This window comes from Petaurus breviceps, unplaced genomic scaffold, assembly GCF_028583685.1.
Source record: "Petaurus breviceps papuanus isolate PSGF00001 unplaced genomic scaffold, PetGlider_PUasm1.0 176, whole genome shotgun sequence".
Lineage (NCBI taxonomy): Eukaryota > Metazoa > Chordata > Mammalia > Diprotodontia > Petauridae > Petaurus > Petaurus breviceps.
This window is the reverse complement of record NW_027185771.1, coordinates 11,645,182-11,671,776: the sequence shown is the minus strand read 5'-3', so window position 1 is coordinate 11,671,776 and position 26,595 is coordinate 11,645,182. Positions and strand designations below refer to the sequence as shown.

The 26,595-nt window shown below is 46.9% G+C and overlaps 1 protein-coding gene across 8 annotated transcripts in view; it reads left to right on the top strand.

Moving 5' to 3' along the window:
• Positions 1-26,595, top strand: part of GSE1 (Gse1 coiled-coil protein) — a 183,715-nt gene that overhangs the window by 148,193 nt on the left and 8,927 nt on the right. For 6 of the 8 annotated variants that reach the window (XM_069085624.1, XM_069085622.1, XM_069085627.1 and 3 more), the window contains 11 exons: positions 4,357-4,529; positions 5,254-5,454; positions 7,009-7,200; positions 9,386-9,726; positions 10,287-10,611; positions 15,103-15,701; positions 18,235-18,347; positions 20,035-20,305; positions 22,164-22,265; positions 23,232-23,594; positions 26,293-26,574. In XM_069085624.1, the coding sequence (XP_068941725.1) occupies positions 4,357-4,529; positions 5,254-5,454; positions 7,009-7,200; positions 9,386-9,726; positions 10,287-10,611; positions 15,103-15,701; positions 18,235-18,347; positions 20,035-20,305; positions 22,164-22,265; positions 23,232-23,594; positions 26,293-26,574 (2,962 nt within the window). The remainder of the gene's footprint in view (positions 1-4,356; positions 4,530-5,253; positions 5,455-7,008; positions 7,201-9,385; positions 9,727-10,286; positions 10,612-15,102; positions 15,702-18,234; positions 18,348-20,034; positions 20,306-22,163; positions 22,266-23,231; positions 23,595-26,292; positions 26,575-26,595) is intronic. The other 2 variants (XM_069085620.1, XM_069085621.1) reach the window with 2 other exon arrangements.

Below are 26,595 nucleotides of genomic sequence, written 5' to 3'. Positions count from 1 at the left end.
AGGTGGCCCAGGAGTCAGGAGGACCCGAGTTCGGTTCCGGCCTCAAGACACTTAACACCCATACAAAAAAACTAGCCGTGTAACCTTGGGCAAGTTACTTAGCCCCAATTGCCCTCCAAAAAGGCAAAAAAAAGATTGAGGCATTGAGAAGGGTTCCTCTGTTCCAGGGAAGGCTGCGTTTTCCCTTTGAAGGCATGTCAGTCGTCTGCTGTAGAGTCCAGGACAGTGCCCGTCTTCCCCCTTGCTAGCTAACTTTTTAGCACCTAGACCTAGAGGAGCCTTGGGTATGCCCTCCTCTTCCTCCTCTCCTTGAGCACCCCCCCCCCCAACAGATGCCAAGTTCCCTGGGACTCTTTAGTGTCTGTTTCAGACCTGGGTCCAGTAAACATTTAGCACTGTCAGAGCTGAAGGAGGTAGGTAGATTAAATAGAACGTGTTTTGTTCATTCAAGAGCTTTCCAAGAGGCTCTTATTTCTTTTGAAAAAAAAAAAAAGTAACATCCAGTTATGTTGCCCTATTCCAAAACTACCTGCCTCATAGACTCCTTATAGGAACTGAAAGGCAAGTCCCTTAGTGACCGCCTGGTCCACACTCGAGTTCCCTAATATATCCTGCCATATGTGCTGGCTAGGATGGAACGCAGAGGAAGTATAAGCCATAGTCCCTGCCTCTTGTAGATTTTCAGACTAGCCGGGGACATGTGATACATGCACACATACAGAAAGTTGATTTACAAAGTAATGATCGCTAACATAGCATTCAAAGGTTCTCTTTCTTTTTTTAAACAGACTCCTAGACAGCCCCCTGTGTGTGAGGTGCTTTTGTTCCCATATCACAGATGAAGAAACAGGCTGTGGTTAAATGATTTACCAGTGTCGTCCAGTAAGCACCAGGCGGGATTAAAACCCAAGTCTTTCTGACTCCTAGTTCAGAGTTCTGTCCACTGCGCCACCTAGCTGCCACAAGTTGGAAGGGATTCTTTCCTTCCATCATGGGAAACTAAACAGGCACATTATTTTCTCCTCCCTCTTTGGCCCTACCCTTAGCTTCCCATAGACTGTTTGCCAGGATGAGATCAGAGTCTCAGGTCTCAAGACTCTTCTTCTGTTCAGTCTATCTAGACTTTCACAAACCTGTCTTTCCTTTCCTCTCCCCGAGTGGGAGACTGCCAAGGACCAGCCCTGCCCTGAAGCCAGCCTTCTGCTCCTCACAAGTGGCCCTCGGCCTTCAGAGAGGACCTGTCTGACTGGGCAGCAGAAGCCTCGGTCACCAATCAATGACAAAGCACCCAATGAGCCACTCCTAGCTTTGCCCCAGTGCCCAGAATCCCATCATGGTTTCCTCTCCCTTCTTCTATCTCCTAATATTATCACTGTTGGGCGTAGTAGCAGCAGCAACTACTCACACTCCTGAAAGTGCTTTGCAAACATTACGTCATTTGGTCCAGCATCCCTGAGAGACAGGACCAAGATTGTCATCCTCCTTTGGCAGATGGAGAAACGGAGACAGTGAAGTGTGGCAGGTTACCCTGTCTCATAGAAGTGAAATGTCAGAGCTACTGGAACCCGCTTCTCGGGACCTCCAAATCCCAAGCTTTTCTCACTATGCCATCGTTTCCAGGAGAGTTAAGAGTTGGGGTTCTGGAGTGAGAGGGAAGGAAGGTGGAATTCAGCTGCCTCTAGGTAGTTGAAAAGTCCTGGGCCCAGATTGGAATCAGCTGGGACTCCCCTGAGCTTGAGCCTCTGCCCATCCAGGTACCAAGTGTTTGTATTTACCTATCCCATTGCCAAGACTTACTACGGATAACTTTTTCTAGAATGGACTTAGAACAGCTCTCAAACCCCACCATGAGGTAACCCCTTCCCTAATCCCAGGTGGAGGAGTTCTGAATCTCCTTAAAGAAGAGCAGACAGTGAAAAGGGACTAAGGAAGAATCCCTTCTTGTCCATTTCCTAAAATCTGAGCAAAGGTTCCTTTCCACCTGATGCTCGCGTCAGCAGGTACAGTGTCTAGCACAGAACAGACTTTGGTGCTCATTGACTTGACTGATGTGTGAGTGAGGACTTGAAAGGTGAAGGATGACAGATGAGGACAGTGTATAGAGAGGCTCTGGAGGGAGCAGCCTAAGCTTGTCTGGGTGCTTCTGAAATGAGCCTCCTACATTGTAGAAAGGACGTTGCCAAGCTAGAAAGCATTTAGGGAACGCTTAATGAGCATGGTTTGGAGACTGAAACCTCTTTCATATGAAGGCCCATTCATAAAAGATGTACTTTTCCTGGGGGATAGGATTCAACTGCATCCATGTTGGTCTGCCTGTAAGAGTCTGTCCCATGTCCATTGGGCAATCCTCAGTGTAGGAGGAAATAAATACCTCTAAATTCTAAAGCTCCTTCCCAACAGCCCCTTAAGACACATTTTGCCATCCCCTTTTTAGAGAGCTTGCAGCTGAGGTTGAGCTTAGAGCTACTAGGGTCACTCAGTGCCAGAGGACAGATCCAGTACTTTCCACCGCAACATGGGGGCCTCTTCATTGAACACCTGTGGATATCACATCACGTTAATATCAGATCTAGGTCATGAATATACTGTATCATGGGAGTCATAGGAGCTGAATTCAGATTCTGGCTTGTCTACATATCATGGGTGAGGCAGGTAGTGAGTCCAGGGATTCTTAAAGCTGGGATCTGGGAACCTTCTTGGAAAGATTTCTGGGGGTTTGAGAACTCGGATGAGGGGAAATGGCCATCTTTGCCTTAAATGGAGCCTGTCACTTATTTAGGAACCAGACTACCAGAAAGCGTCCATGACACAAAAAACCTGATGTAGCCCAGGCCCTTTATTTACAGACTGTGGAGGCCATCTGGTCCAACCCCCTGTTTTACAAGAGAAGGAAACTGAGGCCAAAGGGGGATTATAGATTTCTAACTAGAAGGGACCTTAAGAGGTCATTTAGTACAACCCCAAATGAAAGAAACAGACCTGGAAAGGAGAAACGAGGTCACCAGGTAGAATATAGCAGATGGGATTTCAGCCCAAGGCCTCAGACATCAGATCCATACCTTTTAATAGTATTAACACCACAATGGTTCTAAAGAATCGGTCTAGACTGTACAACACCTGTGTGTCCACACACGAGTATTGTGAAACCTTGCCTTTGGGTGTTTATTATGACCATTAAGTACATTTCACTAGGTGTCTTGGTTCCAGGTTTCCAGTCACATATCAGTTTTCTCCTTTTTAATATACTCAGGTTGAATGTACTCAGGTCTCTAGGTCTTGGAGACTGTGTAGCTCATCTTCAGCCTAGTGCTAAACTCACTGAGCCATACTGCCTCCTCTCCTCAGCCCCCTGAGCCCCTGCATTTAGGTACTGACTTGCAGTGACCTGCTGCTGAGAACTCCTGGAAACGGTGGAGGCCCTTCCTCTTTGGCCCTTAAATCCCCACCTGTTCTTCACCATTCTGAGTCCTTTGAAGTTGGTTTTTCTCTTTCCTGTTTCAGTCCAACCCTCTGCAGAATCTGCTGTTTCTGGCTGAGCCCCCTCTGGCAGCCAGGAGCGGAGGGGCTGGCTGCAGGGACCGTGAGGTCCAGCCCTCCTCTCCCTCCTCAATGTGTGCCTGCGCCGGAGTCACCAAATGGGCTGGATCAGCCAAGGCAGAGCAGCTGCCTCTGCAGCTGATACCAGGGCCACCCCAGGGACTGGCTGGTTGCAGACCAGCCTGTTCGACCCCAGTAGCAGTGCCAGCTTCCTGATGCCCCCTGTCTCTCTGTGTGGGCATCAGGACTGCCAGGATATCTGTAATGGCAACCAAGCAGCTGCTGTCACAGCTGATGCCTTGTGTCACTTTAGGGGCTGGCTGGGTTTGTGTTATGGAGGCCTCTTAAAGGCTTTTGCGGCAGGATATCCGCCATGCTTCCTGACTTTGAGTTGAAAAGTTCATTTCCAGGAGCTGTGGGTACCCAGGGAGGTGTCAGCCCTCTGGGTCTTGTTTCCGAACTGTGTTCCTTTCCATCATGTCTGTAGGACAGAGAGCATCACAATCCCAGCCGAGAGGAGGGCGTGTGGCTATGGACTGGTGTGTGAGCTGTAGTGTGATAACTAGTGTTTGCTATTCATGCCCTGAGTGGACATTCTCAAAGGAAAAGCCATTTTGGGGCTGTGAGATGCATTTGGGTTGTTCTATTTCCTGATGTTTTGATGTAAGGCTTCTCCAGAGAAGGAGGCCTGATAATAGACCCCTTGACCAGAGGATGCTGCTCAATGGCCTTCTCACCAGGCCCATCTGGCTTCATTCTTTGTTCCAGGCTCCTCTTTACCCCTCTTCTGACTTGGCCCTGTTGTTTCTGTTCTCACAGCAAGAAGCCGGATCCAGAAGTGGCAGCAGCAGAGACCGCCTGATCGTGGAGCCGCCCCTGGCTCAGGAGAAGGCAGCGGGGCCAGCCATCCCATCCCACCTCCTGAGCTCTCCCTACCCCTTCAGCATCCCCCCCAGCTCTGTCGTTCAGGACTCCCGATTCCCACCGCTGAAGTGAGTTTGCAGGCAGATGGGGAAGGGACAGGAGCAGATCCCACTAGGACCAATTTCCCTGGAAAATCTTGGGAACAGCCCCCAGATGCTAAGGGCTTGGGACCAGGGCACTGTCCATTCTCTGTTCTCTGCACTCCCTGCCAGGGGTGAGTGTGTCTGGAGTAAATTAAGGCGAGAGCGCTGGCAGATGGTCCCAAGCTTCCACCCCAGGAGGGGGGCCTGTTTGATCACAATCTGTGGTTGCTTTTCATTCACTTCCTTTTAAGAATCACTCCCTCGATGATTGACTTTGTCAGAGAACCTCCCATTCAGATGTTTGCAGCCAGAATTCCCCGGGTGTCTGAGGTCCTTTGGTCTCAGCTCAGAAGTGCTAAGGACAGCCACATGTCAGTCACTTTACCCGGTGGCTCTCCTGGGGCACTCAGGGAGGCTGATCTGGTCACCAAGGCCAAGGACAGGAGGGATAGCCCAAGGGGTGGCCCGCAGGACAGCTGTGACTCTGCCTTTACAGCAGCTGGTCCAGCTCCCAGCCCCAGGCCTCCTCCCTAAAGAGCCGTATCTCATTAGAGACTCTACCCTCCTGGCGATGAAAGAGCAGCAGCGGCAGCCAGCCCTCCTGAGTGACTCAGAAGAGAGGAGAGCAGATAGGTTAATGAATTTCCCAGACTAGAAAAATAACTTTGTGCTAACCTTTGCTGCCCCCCTTGTCTCATCTTCCCCCCAGCAGCCTCCAGCGCCCTGTACATCATGTGGTCCCCCCCAGCACTGTCACTGAGGACTATCTGCGGAGCTTTCGACCTTATCACACAACGGAAGATCTCCGAATGTCCTCCCTGCCGCCCATCAGCCTTGATCCGGCCACAGCTGCTGCCTATTACCACCCCAGCTACCTGGCTCCTCATCCCTTCCCACACCCAGCCTTCAGGTAAGAGCATAGTAGCCAGGGAAGGTGGAGGAGGGACCTCCCTTCCTGTTCCTTCACAACTCACTCACTCACTCACAGGCCAGCCATTTTTTTTGTTGAATGTTACTAATGTTGAAATCACCAAGAGGCTGTCCAGTCATAGAGCAATGACTGAAATTTGTCCAGAAATCTGGCTGGATCCTCCCCTTTATCCTGGTTCTCCAGGTGTTTTTTGCTTTGTTCTGTTTTAATGACAAGAGAGGACTTTGCCAGGATGGTCATCTCCCATAACCCAAAGCGGGATTTAAAACTAGTCTTTAGCCATGGCTAGAATCTGAGGGTCAAGCCGGTGTAGAGGCTTTCTGTTTTAGGGGCCTCTCAAGGTATCATCAGTAAAGAATAGGTAAGATTCCAATTTACTTACATCATTAGAAGGCAAACTCCTTAAGGTCAGGGATGTTTCATTCCATGTCTATCCTTGTCACCTAGCACATAGTAAATATTTAATAAATACTTGCAAATTGATCATTAGTCATATGCAGTGAATTCAATGAGAATCTCATCTCATTTCTCCTGGTGTCTATATGAATTATACTGTACTATAAAGTATGGTATATTAGGATATTATACCATAAAGTATAGTCTATTAGGATACTCTAGAATAGACCGTAAAGTAATAGGATTGCTTCTTTGGACCCAGAATTAAGGTGCCTATTGATCTGGACCTACTGTTTGGATTGTTGTGCTTTGACAAAGATCCCATACATATTTATTTGACTTTCTGTTGTCTGTAATCCATGACCATTCAGCCAAAGGTCAGCTGTGTCCACCCTTTGGGCAGGAAGGTGGGAATGGTCAGTATACTTGAAGGTGCTGTCAGTGGCTATTGACAGACCAACTTCTCCAGCTCTCAGGTCTGTAACTCAGACCTGAGGCTAGCCTAGGGCTTTATTTCTGTCCTGGGTTGGTTCCACTGGAGATCTGTGGTCCACATCTCAGTGAGCCCAGAGGTAACATCTTCTGTCTTTGAGAGAATGAACCCTGACCTTTTCCTGGGAGTTGACCCACCCAGCTTAGATGGTACTTTCTCATTTATTCTTTCACCTTAAGGATATTAATGCCTCTTTCCATATCACAACTTTTTTCTGGACACAAGAAACTTCTTTCCTAAACTGGCTTAAGATTCCTTGGAACAGAGGCTCTTAACCTGGGGTCCATGGACCAATTTCAGGGAATCTACATACTGGAATGGAGGGGGGGGGAGTTACATATTTTCACTCCCTTTGATGTCCCTTGTCATGTTATAATTTATTTTCTGTATTATTCTAAGAATGGGTCCGTAATCTTCCCCAGGCTGCCAGAAGGGTCCACATTACAAACATGGCTAAGAACCTTGGCTGTAAACAAAACTCACTCTGGATACAAAATATGTTTGTCTTCTCTAAAGTCCCCTGGTAATGGCTGCCCCAAATGGAGTCAAGGTCTCACCCCCAAGTGGTGGGTATGGTCTTATTCTTCTGCTCTCATATACCTTCCATTGTGGTGGCACTGACTCTGTTCTCCCCCCCCCTCCAGGGTGGATGATTCCTACTGCCTTTCAGCCCTGCGGTCCCCCTTCTACCCAATCCCAACCCCTGGCTCGTTGCCTCCTTTACACCCATCAGCTATGCACCTCCACCTTTCGGGGGTTAGGTACCCTGCGGAACTCTCGCACTCATCCCTCTCAGCACTGCAGACGGAGCGGATGTCAAGTCTTACTGCAGAGAGGTAAAGCCTGTTCTACTGTGGGAGTGTCGTGATTTGGGATTTTGTTGTGGGAAGAAGAGCACCACACATAGGGCTATGTCTATCTGTGTCTCAGGGCTTCTTAACCTGGGTTCCATTAACTTGATGTTTCTTTTTTTTTTTTTTTAAAGAAAATATTTGGGGGCGGCCAGGTAGCACAGCGAGTAAGAACATCAGCTCCAGTGTCGGGATGACCTGGGAGTCATCAAAGGGAGATCGAATCTGGGCTCACACTTAGCACCCACCCAGAAACATCTGGCCGTGTAACCTTGAGCAAGTTACTCAACCCCAATTGCTTAGGGGCGGCCAGGTAGCACAGAGAGTAAGAGCACCGGCTCCAGTGTCGGGATGACCTGGATGAAATCCGGGCTCAGATACTCAGCACCATACCCAGAAATAACTGGCCGTGTAACCTTGAGCAAGTTACTTAACCCTGATTGCTTTAAAAAAAAAAAAAGAAAATATTTGACTAGGTATATTTCTTTTTCTTTTTCTTTTAAATAACGTTTCACAGGGGCAGCTAGGTGGCACAGTTAAGTAAAGCATCGGCCTTGGAGTCAGGAGGACCTGAGTTTGATTCTGGCCTCAGACACTTAATACCCACACACACAAAAAAAACTAGCTGTGTAACCTTGGGCAAGTTACTTAACCCCAGTTGCCCTCCAAAAAGGCAAACATACATACATACATGTATGCATGAAAAAAATAAAATTTCCCCCCATTTTTAACATTCATTTTTAAATAATTTTGAGTTCCAAATTTTCTTCCCCCCTACCTCACATCCGTCTCCCTGAGGTGGCAAGCAGTTTGATATAGGTTATACATGTGTAATCATGCAAAACATATTTCCATATCAGTCACGTGTAGAAAAAATCCTAGAGAAACACACACACAGAAAGTGAAAAAAAGTGTGCTTCAATCTGCATTCAGACTCCCATCAGTTTTTCCTGTGGACGTGGATGGCATTTTTCATCATGAATCCTTTGGAATTGTCTTGGATCATTGTATTGCTGAGAATAGCTAAGGCATTCCCAGTTGATCATTGTACAATATTGCTGTTACTATGTACAATGTTCTCCTGGTTCTGCTCTTTTCACATTGCATCAGTTTTTTAGGTTTTTCTGAAATCATCCCATTCATCATTTCTTTTTTTTCCCTTTCCAATTTATTTATTTATTTTTAGTTTTCAGCATTCATTTCTACAAGATTTTGAGTTACCGATTTTTCTCCCCGTCTCTCTCCCCTACTTCCCACCCCAGAATATAGAGTCTACTGAATACCCTTTCCTCCAAACTGTCCTCTCTTATATCCACCCCATCTCTCCCCCCCAACTTTCTAGTAGGGCCACTCATCATTTCTTAAAATACAAAAGGCTAAGTGTATTTCAATATAGCTTGTTTCCTTTGCAAACCTGTGGTTTTTAATTTTATTTTATACTTTTAAAAACATTGGCCTGAGGACAGTTTCATAGCATTCACTAGATTGTCAAAGGGGACAATGTCGGGGGGTTTTTTCTGTTGTTGTTTTTGTTTTTTGGTTGTTCTTTTTTTTTTTTGCTTTTTGGAGGGCAATTTGGGGTTAAGCGACTTGCCCAAGGTCACATGGCTAGTTTTTGTGTTAAGTGTCTGAGGCTGGATTTGAACTCAGGTCCTCCTGACTCCAGGGCCAGTGCTCTATTCACTGTGCCACCTAGCTGCCCCTAGGGGACAATGTTTTATATAGAAGGAGCTTCCATATTAGAAGGATCTGGGATTGGCCTTCATTGTTTGGGGCCTCATTCTGCCATGATCAGTCCTACCCTCCTTAGGTCTCACCATCCTGGGCAGGTCTTGTCCATGTTTTTCCATAAATCTTCCATTGAAGATTTGCTCAAGGGCCCAGAGACCTTTTCTGATTCTTTTGCTGTCATGTGAACACCATCTTTAGGTCTGAAGTTACCCAATCGTCCATGATGTCCTTAAGGACCTTTGATACCAATTTAAATCCTACTTCTGTATCATTTTCATGGAAATTCTAGTTTTACCAAATGGAAATTATTGCTTTTAAAAGGATACTTAGATTTTATTTATATATATACATATTGCAAATTCACATACAAAACTTCTTTCATTAAGTTCTTGACATAACTTGCCAATTTCTAGTTTTCTTCATCATTCCTCCTTTTCAGGTTACAGATGGATGAGGAGCTGAGACGGGAGAGGGAACGGGAGAGAGAACGGGAGAGGGAACGGGAGAAGGAACGAGAACGGGAAGCTGATCGTGAGAGAGAGAAGGAGCGGGAAAGGGAGCGAGAACGGGAAAAAGAACTGGAAAGAGAGAGGGAGAAGGAAAGGGAGCGGGAAAGAGAGAAAGAGCTGGAGAGACAACGTGAGCGAGCCCGAGAGAAGGAGCTGATGGTCAAGACCATAGAGAACCAGTTTCTGCCAGTGTCTGAGCTGCATGGGCTACGGGTCCTTCCAGGAGAGGATCGAGTGAAACCTTCAGAGCAACTAACACCAAACAGACCAGGTGACTGTCCCCAGAGCCTTGGCCTGATGTCCAGATAGGGCTGTGGGAGGTAGATGCCTGAGCCATTGCCATAGGCTTTTTTAGTGATGGTAGAAAAGGTAAATGAACTGTTTAAACACCTCAGAATGGACTTGATTGGCTCTTGACTATTGAGGTGTCTTAGAGATTACCGAAAGGCTATTTTGGGGTCTCTGGTAGAATGTCTTTAACCCAACACTGTGGAGCTTGGGAACTCCCAGTGTGGATATTCCTTCCACCGATTCAGCTCAGCTACTGGTCTTAAGAGCTACATGGGGGCACTGAGAAGATCAGCAGCTTGCTATAGCCGGTGTGTCCAAGGCAGGACTTTTCACCCCAGGTCCCCTTGACTCCCAAGATATACCACGTGTACTCTCTCATTTCTAGTCAATAGAAAGGCCCCTGGCAGAGGAAATCAAGGAAAATCATGTCTTTGGTTAGTTAAAGGTGAGGTAAGGAGGAGGAGGAGGAGGAAAAGGACTGAGCAAACCCAGGAGTCAGATGCTTAGTATTTCTTGTGATGGTTCTTTCTCCCCCTGCAGAGAAACCCAAGGAGCCTGCCCTGCAGACGCCCAAGGCTGTCCAGCACCCCTTGCACCCTACCCCTGCCTCGCATCACCCGGTGCCCAGCCTCATCTCCAACCACAGCATCTTCCCCCTGCCCGGAAGCAGTGCAGCCACAGCCCTGCTGATCCAGCGTACGAATGAGGAAGAAAAGTGGCTGGCTCGCCAACGGAGACTTCGGCAGGAGAAGGAAGACCGGCAGTCCCAGGTGTCGGAGTTCCGACAGCAGGTCTTGGAGCAGCATCTTGATATAAGTCGTCCCCCAGCTCCTGCAGAGCCTGAACATAGGCCTGAGAACCCCAGGTACCTACCACCTGTTGACTGTTGAAGGATTCAGTGTCAGGAATACCCAAGGCTGACTTTCAGGCCCAAAGAATTTGGGACTCCAGGCAAGGCTTTGTAACCTCTGACAGCTGCTCTGCTCACATTGTCAAACTCCAACCCAACTTTTGAGGGATTCACTAGATTGGATTTCTTAATCTGGGCTCCACAAACTTTTTTTTTTTTAAGTAACTATTTCACCTTCCTGGTGCTGATTCCCATCCTTCAGGGGGAATAGATATTAATATTGTTCGGTTGCGTCTGACTTTTCATGATAAAAAGACTTGGAATGGTTTGTCATTTCCTTCTCCAGTTCATTTTACAGATGAGGAAACTGAGGCAAACCGGATAAAGTGACTTGCCCAGGGCCACACAGCCAGTAAGTGCCTGAGGCCAGATTTGAGCCCAGGAAGATAAGTCTTCCTGGCTCTAGGTCTGGCACTCTTTCCATTGCACCACTTAGCTGCCCTGGATATTAATAGTTAGCATTTATGTAGTAGTTTACAAAATACCTTATTTGGTCCTTAACAACAACCCTGTGGGGGAGGCTATTATGACATTTCACAGATGGGGGAAACTGAGGCTGAGAGTGACTTGTCTTGGGTCTTGCAGCTAGTAGTCTAAGCCAGGATTAGAACTCGGATCTTCCTTGACTCCAACTCCAGCACTCCATCCTAGCTGGTGTTTCAGCCCTGAAGAGGAGGAGGACCTATAATTGTTCCTAGGCCTCTCCAGCGGGGTCTGGTTTGGGGAAGATAGAAATGGGAGTTGGGGGTCCCTGATCTCAGCCTGAGCTAGTATCCTATCCCCTTCTACTGCTCTTAAAGAATTACTGGTTTTTGATATTGAAGGCACTCTACTCTGACTACTTTTAACAGGCTTCATAATTCTCTGTAAGGTTTACCAAGCTCTGTGCCCAAAACATCCCTGGGAGGGAGGCTAGTGCCGTGACTGTTAGCTTCATTTTACTAAGGAGGAAACAGCCTCAAAGATGTTAAGGGGGTCCCACAGGTCATAGATGTCAAAGCTAGAGTGTAATCCCCAGCTTGGGGTCAGACTTCAGGTCCCCCAGGTCTGGCTTGCCCCAGCCCCAGATTGACTCTGTGATTCACATCACCACTTTCCAGTCCTTGACTTTTACTGAGAGCTAAATTTACAGCTTCCATAGCTGAGTGGGAACACTGACCTTCCCTTTGGAAGCCTGGAGGTATCAAAGCTGGCGTCACACTCACAGTAAAATGGCTCTTGAAGGGGAACACACTTGGCCATAGGAGGTTTGCCTCTGCTCACTTGCTATATGTGACCTTGCATAAAGCACTTCCTTTTGAGCCTCAGTTTCCCCATCTCTAAACTGAGGGGGTGAAACGAGATAATCTCTAAAGATTGATTCCATCTTGATCATATTCTAAATCCAGCTGAAGGGGCCTCTGTATCTTTAAATCCAACCTGATTTGGTTATCTTCTCTCTCCACACCCCTCCTTCTCCCCAGCCCCCCTTTTCTTCTTCCTTCAACCTTTTGGCCAATTGACAGAGCCTTCTTTGCTACTCCACTGAGTGCTTAAACAGGGCTGGTTCATCCAGTCAGCTCTGCCCCTGGATTCTATTGTTATTTTGGGGTAGCAAGGGGATTAGTTAAACTAATCAGGTATAATAGGAAACAGATTTCAGGCCTGCCCAACAATGGCAGATCCTCCCTCTAGCCTTCTGCTGTTGTGGAATTATTTCATTCTCTCCCTCTGACAGCCACTGAAAAGCTAAAAGAAGGTCGAGGTCACCTCTGCTACATGCACTGGAGAAATGAGGGCCTGGGCAGAGGTGGGGAGGGGAGACCAGTGGCTTGTTCATTTTGTCTGACCTGGACCCTCTAGTACCTTCCATATTTCTTTCATTCCCCCACCCCTACCCTGAATTCCCTCCCAGAGATGGATGTGCACATAAGACTCTCCCATATAGAAACCTGTATCTCATCTACTTGTGAAGGAGCCCTTTGGCCCTTGGAGATGACTCACACTTGGAGGTTTGAGATGTCAGTGTAGTTAATATCTATTCCTGCGGAGGAAACCTGTAGGCTCTTTGTTTCTTAACTGCGCTTTCCTTCCTTCTGCCCCAGCCTTCCTTAGAAGATCCATTAAAGCCTCCTGGCCAGCCATTCATTCTGTTAATGGAAGTCCGCTGATGGGGAATCTCCTGCCTGAGACACTAAGGCCTCTCCAGCAGTACCAGTGTGAGAGGGAAATCTAATGATTTCATAGGAGAGGGGAAAGGGCACCACTCTTCATCCTTGTGTAGTTCCTTTGGCACCTTGGATTCCGAGTTCAGCAATGATCTGAACTCGATGTTCTGACACGTGGAGGGCTTGTTCTCTGAGCCGGAAAACTGTTAAATGCTTGGCACTGGTGCATGAAATATTTATTCTGCTAACGGTTTTTATTCCTTGGCCGTTTACTTAAGAACAAACAGTTTCACGGTGTCGTTCCCTTTTGTACTTGGGTGATCTAGAAGCTAGGTTTTATGTTTGTCTTTTTAACCCCAAGTCAGTCCAGAATTAAGAGAGGAAGGTGGCGTTTGTATTTGGCTCGAGGGCAGTCTCCCATCTTCACCCAGCGTCTGGGCATTGGCTGCTATGCCGTTCCTTCTGGAGTCTGCAGGGGAGGGAGATGAGGATTGCCCCCCTTTCATGCCTGTCTAATGATGCCCTGGGAACAGATTGCCCTCACGACATGGAGATGAGGATACAGGCATACCTCACCCCATATAACAGATTTGCTCCTGGGGGAGGGGAGTGCAACTCCAAAGTCTGGGAATTAAGTCATTTCCAAATGACTTCTTTAAGGGGGAACTGGCTATTTAAAGGATTTCTGTGATGGATCATCCTGTAAATTGCGGAATCTTTTATTGATGAAAGAGCTTCCCCCTTTCCTGATTTGTCTTTTGTGTTTGTTGTAATTCTCTTTTGCTTAACACTGAATACAAACCTGTGGTAAGTGGATATCCCAACTGACCTCAGGTCAGGCTGTCATAACCTAGTAACCCATAGTCAGAAGAACAGGCCAGGTAACCAAGGCCTTTGAAAGGACATTTGAGGCAGCCGGGTACAGGACATAACTGGCACCTGTTGCCAGAAGACCTCAGCTGGGGTGGGGCCTGGCCTGGGAACATGCTGTCTTTGGGTTTGCTTATCTATAAAATGGAAAGAATGATGTCTGTGTTATGTTAACTTGCCTCACAGGGTTGTTTGTTAAATTCAGATGAGATAATATATGTAAAACATTTCTAAGGAATCTACATAAAAACATTCCCCGGTGGCGAGTTGCTTTATGAGGTTATTGCTGTTTTCCCAGCACCCACTGGGTGTCAGCATAGCTAACGACATATCCCATCCTAGGTACCTTTAACCCAATAGACCCTGGGCTTCTGAATGGTAGTTGAATCACCATCTCCTTCTAAAATGCTTTCTTCAGACCAGCAGTTTATAAGTGGGACATTCAGCTGCCAGCAGGAGAATTAAAAAAAACTAACAAACCAGTATTTATTGTTCTTGAGTCTACTCTCTCAAAGATCATGACCATAGAATTAAAATTAGAAGGTTATCTCATTGAGCCCCATCTTTTACAGGTGAGGAAAGTGGGGCACACAAAGATTAAGTAAGTGACCCAAGGTCACATTTGGTAGTAAAGGTCTGAGGCAAAAATTGAACCCAGGCCCTCTGACTCTGGAGCCTGTGTACTTTTCTTTCCTCTGTACTACATAACCCTATTATAATGAGAGTCAGACTGTCTTCTACAACCCTCAGAGGGCTTCATAAACATTTCTCAGAACAAGTGAGGAAATAGATGGTTTCACATTTTAATTTTGAGGAAGAAGAGGCCTAACAGGGGAGATTTTATGTCCACAGATCAAAGGCATATAGATTCCCACTCGGAAAGCTCCTAACAATCCTTTGAAGCACAGGTGTGATCACCCCCCAGTCGTAGATGAGGAAGCCAGGGCTTTAAATGGTGATGTGACTTCTGCAAGGTTTCATTGTCAGACCTTAAGCCCAGATCCTCTGACACCAGATTCTAGGCTCTCAACAAGGCCCCATTTCCTTTCTTGAGAGATGGTTGGGGATGAGATTGTGTTGAGAAATTGTCATTGTGGGTTAATGGAAAGAGCTCAGTCCATACTGGGAGTTGGAAAGAATTGGCCTCATCTGTGAGCTATGTGATCTTAGATAGGCCACTTCCTTTTGCTGGACCTCTTCTCTATTGTGTTAAAAAAAGGAAATTGTCTAAAAGTTGTTTTTTTTTTTTTAATCAAGTCCAAAACTCTAGATATTGCCTCAAATTGTTAGATGTTTTAGAAAACATCCACCTGGGCTCCCATGGGCAGCCCAGGGAGGTAGGGTAGGTATGTGGGCGACAGTCAGGTGTGTTGGATTTCTGCTCACGCAGTACTTATACCTCTTACGGGTCATTCTGTTCTCTCCCCAGACCGGGACCAAATCGTCATGAGCCAAGCAGCCGAGACCAGCCACAGCACTTTGGAGGGCCCCCGCCCCTCATCTCCCCCAAACCTCAGCACCATCCCATGCCAACCTCACTCTGGAATCCGGTAACCTTGATGGAAAACACCCTGGAACCACGCAGGGTACAAGAAAACCATTCTCTCCATACCCACCCAGCACCATTTGAGCCCAGCCGACAAGCCATCCCCTTGGTTAAGGTAGAACGAGTTTTCTGCCCTGAGAAGCTTGAAGAGGGGACTAGGAAGAGGGAGGCAAGCCTGGACAGATACCAGCCACTCAGGGAGCCTGGGCCATTGGAACACAGTGGGTATTCTCATGGGCCCTTCTTGGCTGAACTGGAGAAGTCCACTCAGACCATCCTCAACCAGCAGAGAGCAGCTCTCCCCCAGCCCGGACAGTTCCCTGACACAAACCTGCCCCCAAAGCCCAGCTCTCCGTATCGGCCCCAGCTACCCAGGGGCCCTGACCCCATGTATGTTTACGACGAGTTCTTACAACAGCATCGGAAGCTGGTAAGCAAACTGGACCTAGAGGAACGCCGGCGGCGGGAAGCCCAAGAGAAAGGTCAGTCCCCTTCCAGCCCCCCCTTCCCTCTGATTTTGGATCCAGAGACCCTTCAGCTCTGTGAGCTGGAAATAGGATCTCTAAGTCAGTCTATTGAAAGGCAGATGATTAGACAAGAGAGGGGGGACGGAGGGAAAACCGCCTAGGATTTTATTAAGCCCCAAGTAGTGAGTTCAGATGGCCTCTCTGTAGCTAATTGACACCTCTGAGTAGACAGACCCCTGGAACCTTTCTGGCCCATCCTCTATGCAAAATGTATTGAAAGCCGAATCAAAGCCTATCTGTAAATCCTGTTCTCCAGACATGCACAATTAATAAATGATGAGCTGAGGCTAATAAGACGGTTTTAAATATTAATAGTTCTGCATAATAGGAGGATACGACAACCAGGGGGAGGCCCTTGGAATGGTGGGGGCTCTGGGCCGCCTGCCGTGACAAATGGCAGAAGCCCTGCAGTGGCCATATCCTTCATTTCTAAACCCCAGCTGGCTGCCCTCCCATCCGCCTGTCACCACAGGGCTCATTCCCCAGGTTCCCTTCAGCTCCTTTGGTAGGATTGGGGCCATCTTGGCCACTGTCTCTGTTCCCCCCCAAGAGCCAAGAGGAACAGGTGAGCAGGAAGGAGCCTGGGGCTGGAGCCTCAGGGCCTTCGGGATACGCTCTGCTGGGAGCTGGCTGGGTGCACCTGCATAGCTGGTCTGACCAGAAGGAAGCGGCCCTAGAACTCCGTTGTCTCAGCCAGCTTGTCCCAGGGAGAGAGCCAGCTCGTTGCCGTCATTGTTACAGGGAGCTCCGTGTTCACTGCTCAGAGATGAAGGGAGGGATCTTGGTGGTGTGGAAATAGCACTAGATTAGGAGTGGTTGGACCTGTATGAATCCAAGCTGTGAGGCTTGTTAACTTCAGAGATCCTAAGCAACTCAAGTCAACAAGCATTTATAAAGTGCTAGGAATCCCTTCCTTCAAGAAGTTTACACTTAAAAAGAAAGTGAAAAGAGGGTGGAGTGGGGTGGGAGAGACCACAAAAGGGACCCGGATTAGGGGCATGGTGAAGGAAGTCCGGGGAAAGCCTTGAAATAGGAAGTGGCCCACTTGCTCCCTTCCCCCTTCAAATGGAGGTTCTGGGAGCAGTCATCCCATCAGAAGTCGAGCCACAGGGGTAAAGTTCTGAGCTTCCAGGAGGAAGAGGCTTCTGAAGAAGTCAGGAATGGGTTGGTCATGGGATCGTAGATTAAGAGCTGGGGACCTCAGCCGATCTGGTTGAACTCAGTTTATGAGCCTCCGAGGAGACAGTGAAGCCAGTGTCCTCCTTGTAAGGGCTTTTTTAATGATAAAAAGAAAGATCATAACCTGCTGTAAATCCTGGGGTCCTTTGGTTCCAAACTGCTGAGTTGTTCCTTTGGACTTCTATGAAGAAGTAGAGGAGGGGGCCGAGTTTGGAAGAAATCTGTGTGGGCTGGGTTGAGGGATGTTAGGGAGCAAGAGGAAAGAAACAGATTCTAAGAGCTTACCAGGCAGGTCCCCTGGTTGGCTTTGAATGGCAGGGGAGGGATCTGGACGTGGTACACGGAGGGGCCCCAGAGATCCTTGGGCATTGCTCTTCTTACTGTTCTTGGTGACCCATGCCCCCGTTATCAGCCTGGCACAGCCTGTGGGCCTCTGTGAATCATTATTTTAAATGCATTAAATACATAGGATTACAAAGGAACCGCCATTGAAATGTAGTTACCAAGATTTTTGTTTTTGTGTTTTTAACAAAATATCAACTTCCTGGACCCCAGATTAAGCACCCTTACTCTTCATGACGTACATAGTGTGCCTAGAAAATAAAGCCTACATTATCCAAGCACCAACCAAGACATCTCCATGACATGGCCAAAAGTTCAAGGAAACCAGTTCTGAATTCTGCCTCTGCTGCTGAGCTAAATGACCCTGGGCAAGTCACTGCCTTTATTGGGTTTAGTTTTCTTCTCTGTAAAATGGAGAAATTGAACAGTTGCTAGGGTCCCTTGTTGTTCTGACCATCTGCAATTCCATAATTAGAGAATGTAGGTCCCTATATACCTGTGAACTGGGGCTTTTGAGAGTTACGATCATAAGAGTACAGAAAAGTGCCTGCCCAATAGCTGTGGGTGAATTAGTGCATCTGATCATATGTTCCTCGTTTCAGAGCCATGAAGAGTGTCACTCACTCACTCACTCACACACAAACACACACGGATGTTTTTGTTCCTGGTGTCCAGACCCCAGGCTCATATGTGGCTAAAGAGTAGATAAACAGGCTGGATTTGAAATCAGAGGACTTGGGTTCAGCAGATTCCATCTTTGTCAGTTCCTGCCTCTGTAGCCTCAGGCCAGTCAGTTAACCTCTGTGGGCCTCAGTTTACCCATATGAAAAACCAAGGGCTTTGACTAGATATTCTGAAGTTATGACTCTACTCTGGCAGGGACCCTACATGCCTCAAACTTTTCAGCTGTAGTGAGCTGCTAGGCACATAGTAGGTACTCAGTAAGTCTTCACTCGATTGATTTCAGGCTACTACTATGACCTTGATGACTCTTATGACGAGAGTGATGAAGAAGAAGTCAGGGCCCACCTCCGCTGTGTTGCCGAGCAGCCGCCCCTCAAGCTGGACACTTCCTCTGAGGTATCTTGGCTCTGCTGTTTTCATGCCAGGGTCCCAAATGCTGTGTGTGTACTCTTCAGCTGGGTGGTAGTGTTTTGCTAAGTTTTTCTCTCAACCCTTATATACCTGTGAGTTTGATTCTGTCTATAGCACTCCTCCAAGTGAAATCCATCCATTGATCTGACCACCGGCAACCCTTGCTGTCATTTCACTGGCAGCACAGTGGGAGTGAACCGAGGGCTCAGAATCCAAAGACATACATCAGGATCCTAACCCTGTGCTACATCCTAGATGTGGGACCTTGGTTCTCTTCCCCTTTTGAGGGCTTCCTCTGCTGAATGAGGGACTTGAATGTAATGAGGTTCTGCAATCATTTCCAAACGTAAATGTGTGTGTGTGTGTGTGTGTGTGCCCTTGTGAGTCTATGCCCTGGCCTTCTGACTTCTTCCACCATTGATACTTCATCCTTTATCCACAAGGAAAATGCCATCAGGACAGTGAGGAAACCCAGTGACATGTTTCATTTACCAGAGAGAAATGTTTTTGTGACCCACCAAGGTTGGGAAAATAATCATCCTCGTGTCATGAAAAGACCTTAGAAGTGGGAGTGAATTTGTTATTGAATAAGACTGAGACATCAAACCTCAGATCTATCACTGGGTCTTTTCTTCCTCTTATCTAACCCCTGGCCATGTTCTAGCTTAACAGAAGAGGGAAACAAGTGAATGGTTTGAGGTGGGAGGAGCCAGGCAGAGGAGGTCTCCTGAGTTAGGAATTGTACAGTCTCATGTCCCACAGGTGTGTGATTTTGAGGGAGAGGATGGAAGACGTGAAACTAGTCAGTTCCTCTTGGTGCAGAAGAACACAGGTGTAGAGTGCTGGACCAATATGGTGGATGGGAGTTAGCAAGGCACAGGACGCCCACAGCCTCTCATTCTGACACTGAGCAGATGTTTTCTCTCTCATGACCATGCTCTCCGGGTAAGCAGATTGAGATCTGTGCAAGGCATCCAAATCCCAACACAGTCCTTGAGTGGATTCTTTCCCTGTCAGCCTGAAAGTGGGCTTGCCTTGCCTACAGGAGCAGCCCTTTGGATGTCCACACCTCCCCTAGGAGGTGGTGATCCTTCCCCGTGTACTACTCTATGTATAATGGAGTTGGCCTGGGTTTCTCCCATAGGCTATAATCCAATTTTCTTGAGGAAACAATTTTTCCCTTCCTCGCTCTCTGTCAATTACAGAGACAGCCATGAGTGATTCCAGTTTTCAGTTGTAATTCTGATTCTTAAAAGCTTTTGTACCCATGGGCAAGTCATTTGAGAAAACTCTTGAGCCTCAGTTTCCTTATTTGTAGGGAAGTTGTGAAGAAAGGCCTTTGTCAATCTTCAGGCATTATGGAAATCTGAGCAATTATCATTCCCTCATCCTTTGCCTGGAGGGCAAATGGCATTTTTCCCAAATTGTTCACATGTGCTTTTTTCTTCTTCTGTCAATTGTGTTCTCCTGGGGCCTTTCACTTAATCGATCACCACATTTGTGGTTCACTGATGACTTTGGATGCTAGCTCACAATCCCGAGAGTATCTGTGAGGTGCAGCAGCATTCAGGGTGCTAGAAGTCAGGCGAGGCCAGATGATGGTGGAGACGGAGAGTCCTGGGTTGGTTTTTCACTAACTTTGTTTCCCTGTCTGGTCACTTCTTTCATTTAGAAACTAGAGTTCCTACAGCTCTTTGGCCTGACCACCCGACAGCAGAAGGAGGAGTTACTGACCCAGAAGAGGAGGAAGAGGCGTCGGATGCTGAGGGAGAGGAGTCCATCACCCCCTGCGGTTCAGAATAAGCGACAGACCCCTTCCCCCAGACTCGCGCTCTCCACTCGATACAGTCCCGATGAAATGAACAACAGCCCCAACTTGGAGGAGAAGAAGAGGTTCCTGACCATCTTCCACCTGACTCACATCAGTGCCGAGAAGAGAAAAGGTATAACCCGGAGACCTCCCCTCTCCATGGTGTCTTTACAGGTCATGGAGTTTGGTGATTCACTCTTGAGATGAGATGAGACTGACTGAAAGGAATAGCTTATCTTGAGTCGACCAGCAGGGGCATTCCGGACTCCCAAGTTCTCTGTTTTATTCTAGCTCTTAGTGGGCATATAATCCTATATCGCCTTGGGCATGCTTCAGTCTATCTTATTCTTTAAAGTTCTCCAGTAAGCTCATCCTGCCTGGCTCTCAACTTGACACAAGTCCTGAATCTTGGCTTCTTTTCTCTTTTTCCTCCTCCATGGAGGTGGAGGACAGCTAATCGTCTTGAAAGATGACTTGTCCCAGATGCCTATGTTGGTCCCTATAGGTGAACTTGTCAGTAGAGTATCCTGCTCCACTTAGGAGAATGAACGAATGCCCTTCGGTACCAGATCTGTCCATCCATCAAGCTCAGTGGATACAGCCCAGCTTCCTTTGCCTGCTAGGTTCCATCAGGCTGAGCTGTTTTCCTTCTTGATGCATCCTCTTGGCTTGTTTCAATGACTTTTGTTTTCTGAGGGGCAAGATAAGGAGATAATTATCGGTTGCTGGCAAAGCCTACGGAGACCCAGCTATTACTGTGCAGAAACAGAACCCTTGAATTTCTGGGATTGTGCCAGGGGAGAGGAACAGCACCAGCCTGACCCTCCACCTCTCCCACTACAACCAGAGAGCCAAAGAAAGCAAGTCTCCTACTTGACCCTGAGACATGATGGGTTTTGACACATCAGGTTAGCGGCTGAGGAATGTGGCCAAACAGTCGCTCCTGCAAGTACCCCAGCACAGAAACATACGTGGGCTACAGGCCAGCCTCGCTTTATGCTTATTCATTTAGCTCTATTTTTGGTTCCTTCCAGTATTCAGTTAGCTTAGGGTTAGCCCAATAATAGCTCTGAAAGAAATCACAGAAGAAGAAGGGGAAAAAAAAAACATTCAAAAATCCCTGTGGATCAATCCAGAATTCATTTTCATAACTGTGTTCTTGGTTCTTTTAATCAGTAGGCAGGATTTCCCTTCTTTCCTTGAAAGAACAGCAATTCTTCTGTTGAATCATCAGCTCTTCAAGCTAGCTGGGCTCTGCCCTCAGTGCCCATCAGTAATAACTTCCACTGCCTTTAATTTTGTCAGAAGGCAATATCTCTTTTAGCTGTTTAATCCTACTGGCTTCCAGGAGTGGGGCCGCTGCCAGGAGGGCTGTGTAAATTTCATGGTGTTGGAATTCTCAATAAGGTGGTGCAGAGGGTAATCTTGAGTCAGTCTGCTTTTAGGTGAGCCTTCAAAGGGCGTGTGAGTGGAACTTCATTTTGGGTGGTTGTGTGGTGAAAATACAGTGCATGCAGACACAAATCAAGCTCTGACCGCGTCGGGGTGCACACCAGAGTGACTTTTGGGCTTTCTCACTGTGGTTTTTATAGTGTGTTGGGACCAAAGTCTTTCAAAGGGAAAGGCAGTCTTGAGTATCTTAATGCAAATCCATAGACAGACATCCTTTGACTTAGCACTCACTAAGTCAATATGCAGATTGCTTGGAAGGCGTCTGGTGTACAAGTCCAGGTAGCAGAGAACAGAGAGACTGGTAATCAGTGGAGAATTCGATTTTTATTACCTTTGCTGCTCTAGGCTCCTGTCCGTTGGGGATTTCTGTGCATTAAACACAGACCTAGCACACGATGTTTGGTTTGGTTTTCCTTTTTTTCTTGGCTTCCTGTTCTTGGAAAGCTGATCATGGCCTACGGCTACAATTCCCACTTTTCCTCCCTCTTTCTCCTATATGATGCAACAATCGCGTTAATCCCAGGCTGCTTTTCTCACAGACAAAGAGAAACTTGTTGAAATGCTCCATGCCATGAAACAGAAGACAGTGTCAGCAGCAGTGAAAAATGCTTCGAGGGACAGTCCCATTCTCTCCCTGAGCGGTAAGGGGCAGGGCCGGGGAAGGCAGGGACGTGTGGATTGGCACACTGCCCTGGGCCCCTTCTTCACCTGGAGTCCTACCTCTGTAAGAATGGAACAGCCTTCTGTCCCATTGCCTAAAAGAGTAGGGAAGATTCTCCCCTGCTTCTGTAAGTGATTAAAAACCCCATAGGACAAGGACATTTGACTGGCCCTCTCGGAGCTCCAGAAGTGAGGGCTTTGTGTGAGGGGTCCACAGCCCTTTTTGATTTGGACCAGACATGAAATGCACAAAGGTCTACTTTTTGTTGGGTCAGTTGAGCTGCAGTAATTAACCCCTTTAAAACCATTAACCCTTTATATGCCAGTGAATGCCCATGTCGTTGTTTTCTTCTGTTTAATTTTTTCAACCAAAAAAAGGGGACTGTCTGGAACTCTGCACCTTTTCTCTTCTTTGTGGATGCTTTGGCTCTCCTCTTCCAGTCTAGATCTCTAGGTATCTCCAGAACTTGGTTTCTAATCTCTTCTCTTCTCTTTATTGCCTTATTTGCCTTTCATCTCTATCAGTCAGAGCAGGTCACCTCACTATCTGACTCCTCCCTTTCTGTCCCTGATACAGTCTTTCTTGGCCAGTTTGAATAAACAGACTTCCCCTTTCCAGGCCATAAAGTACCCCCATCCATCCTTAAAACTCTGTTCTTCCTAGAAGTCTGGCCTAAGGCATAGATCGATACCCCCCTTGCCCCCCCCAAATGGGACTCAGGGCAGCTAAACCAACATTCACTGCCTTCAGTGAATGAATCTGTCTCCACTGTGCACTTCATTTCCATCTCCATGTGTTTGTTCTGAGTAGCCCCTCCGCCAGGCCGTCCTCCTTAGAATGTGTAACCTCCTCGGAATTGAGCACGACCGATATGCTCGGGGCTTCACTGGGGTTCATTGCATCTGATAGGTTCCTCATGATTTTTCTAAATTTTTGTTTCTAAAAGAGCCACCGGTGCAGCAAGTCTCTGTAGATGCAGATAAGCCCATCAGCACCACAGCCTCCTTATGTGACACCTCGAAGCCTGCAGAACCTGGAAGACTTGAACAGCTCAGACCCCAGGAGCTGCCGAGAGCTGGGGACACGACCTCCGAGAAGGCCAGAATGAGTGATGCCCATGGCGGGAAGAAGAACCTGAGTATGCTCCATTATGTTCGAGGCTCCTTGTCCAAGGACATCCCCATCCCGTTGTCTCACAGCGTGAATGGGAAAAACAAGCCCTGGGAGGCCTTCATGGCAGAAGAGTTTGCACACCAGTTTCACGAGTCCGTGCTTCAGTCCACCCAGAAGGCCTTGCAGAAGCATAAAGGTAATGAGAACTGATACCGCTTGGCAAGAGGTGGGCGTGCTCTGCCCTCCTTTGGGGCTGGGGCAGCTAGTGTTTACATAGCAATGAGCCCCTTTCTTACAGGTTCTAGAAAACTTTGGCAAGACATGTCACCTGAGCCCTTTAATGCTTTCATTTATTGGCTTACCGATCTTGTGTGAGGTCCTTAGCTGGCAAACATTGTTCCCACTTAGCAGACGGGAATTTAGAGCTACATAAAAGTTGTCTTTTACCAGGACTGTGTAGACCCAGGCATTGGAGCCAGCCCTTAGCCCAGATTTCTATCCACTACACTAGGGACATAGGAATCTAATTATTCAGTGGCCATAGAAGCAGAATCAAATTATCATCTAGCAGATGGCCTGGCTATCTCATGCCGTGGAGAGCCTCTCAAACTTTGGTGTGAGAACACTTGAAGAGCTAAGAATCGTGTCAACCTTTATTTCTGATTAGTTTTTCTTACTGTGCATTTAGTAGTTGAGTAATTAGTAATGTGTATTGTGTAGTAATTTTGTTTTTTGAAAGCTTAATTTGATTTAAGAAAAAGCCTGGATGATCTAGTTCCAGAAATAAACTTCAACAAACTCCAGGAGCAAAAAACTGCAGTCTCAAGGACAAAAGAAAAAAAAAACAAGAAAGCAAAGGAAAGCAGACTGACTGTAGGACCATTGGATTAGATATAGACCTACAGTGGGGAGGGAACTTGGAGATGATTTGGTCCAAATCGCTCATTTTTCATATGGGGAAACTGAGGCCCAGTAATTTATATAAATGACAGAGCCTGGGTTCAACCCCCAAATTCAATGGTCTTTTCACTGTTCCATGATGGTTTTGTGATTTTTTTTTTTTAATAATTGAGTATTGGGGAAAGAGGGGCAATGAGAATACATTTAAATTGCTTTGTCTTTTTTTTTTTTTTTTTTTTTGTTTTGGTTTTGGGTTAGGGGAAGTGAGGCAAGAATATTTATTTTTTTTTTTTTTTTTTTTTTTTTTTTTTTTTTTGAGGACAGGGCAATTGGGGTTAAGTGACTTGCCCAGGGTCACACGGCTAGTAAGAGTTAAGTTTCTGAGGCCGGATTTGAACTCAGGTCCTCCTGACTCCTGTCCTCCAGACTGGTGCTCTATTCACTGTACCACCTAGCCACCCCTAAATTGCTTTGTAAGTCTTAAAGTGCTAGATAAATGCCAACTGTTGTTATTGTAAATGAAAGAGAATTTTATTAGTGACTGAACCAGTGCAGATAGGTATCAATTCTTTAAAAATTAATGTATTAAAAAATGTAGTTCTTCAAAATTGTTTTTGTATTACAAATACAAAAATTTGTATTAAGAATATTATCTTCAAATGACTTCTCCTTTAAAAGGTTACTAACCATTGGTCTAATTGAAAGGTGGCGGGGGGGGGGGGGAGGGGGAGGTCGGCAACTAGGTGGCACAGTGAATAGAGCACCGGCCCTGGAGTCAGGAGGACCTGAGTTCAAATCCAGTCTCAGACACTTGACACACTTACTAGCCATGTGACCTTGGGCAAGTCACTTAACCCCAATTGCCTTGCCTTACCCCCTACCCTCAAAAGAAAGAAAAGAAGGTAGAAGTTTGCCCTCTTTTCCTAACCCCTACCCTGGATCTACGACATTAACACATGAGTTTTTTTTTTTAACTTTGAAACCACAGCAGTCTTTCTTATTTCTGGACATTCTTCCCCCTGTTATTCTGTGATACATTGAACATGGATTTTCTTCCTCACCAGTGTGCCAGATAATTTCCAATATTATGACTTTAGTTGTGCATCCCCAAAGATTCTGTTTTTCCCTTTTCCCTATGATAGTCTGGGGTGTGTATTTTCAGGACTGTGCAAATCTGCTTAATCAGTGGAAAGCCTACAAGTTTCTGGCCTTCTTTCCCAGAGACCATTCAGTATTGCTGAAACCACCACCTTTCGAAACTGACTGGGGCCCCCTGAATGTGAGCCTTTGGCAGAGCAATCCCAGTATGTCAGTGCCAAGCTTCAGAATTTGGGAACTTACTTAGAACTTAGAACTAGTAATGATGAAAACTAACTCTCCCACCTGGGCATATCATGATTCCTGATGAGCCTAAAACTTAGCTTTCGATTTTGGACTTAGGCGAAGGCAGATAATCAGACATTCCCTCCCCCACAAAGGTAATCACCTCTCAGAAATCCTCAGCCTCTATGGTTTATAGAGTGCTTTACATATCTTATCTCATTTGAGGCTCTCGGCAACACTGGGGGAGAGAGATATTGGCAAGTACAATAGATATTAACCCCAGCTTTACAGATGTGTCAGCTCTGGAGAGCTTTAGTGACTGGGGAGTGGTCACCCAGAGTTGAACTCAGGACTCTTCAAGTCCAAGTCCTTCTTACCACTATACAATGGTGCTTCTTCACAGGTGAAAGTGACAGGACAGAGCCACTGTCAGACGGGTGTATTCAGTTGTGATGCATTTGTGCCTGCTTCCCTTTCAATCCCCCTCCTTCCCCTCCCATGCCACATAGTGTAGGTAGTAGGGAAGGAGCCAGCCACTGTGTGTTTGGGATGCTTTGTCTTTGGCCTTACCATCCAGCAAAGCTAATTGGCCCTGGCCTCATTAGCACACTGAGCACTGAACCATTGTAATCAGCAGGTGCTTAGCCATGTGACTTGTCTCTTTGTTCCAGGAAGTACAACCTTGCTCTCTGCTGAGCAGAACCATAAAGTTGACACCTCCATCCACTATAACATTCCTGAGTTACAGTCCTCCAGCCGGTTATCAATGCCCCAACACAATGGGCAGCAGGAGTCCTCGATTATGAGGAAGGGCCACATTTCCCAGGAGCTGGACAGAGACTCAGAGGAGGAAGACAAAGATGAAGATGAGGAAGAAGAGGACGAAGAAGCCCCCAGACCCAAGTGGCAAGGGATTGAGGCAATTTTTGAAGCTTACCAGGAACATATAGAAGGTCAGTATATAAAATAACTTA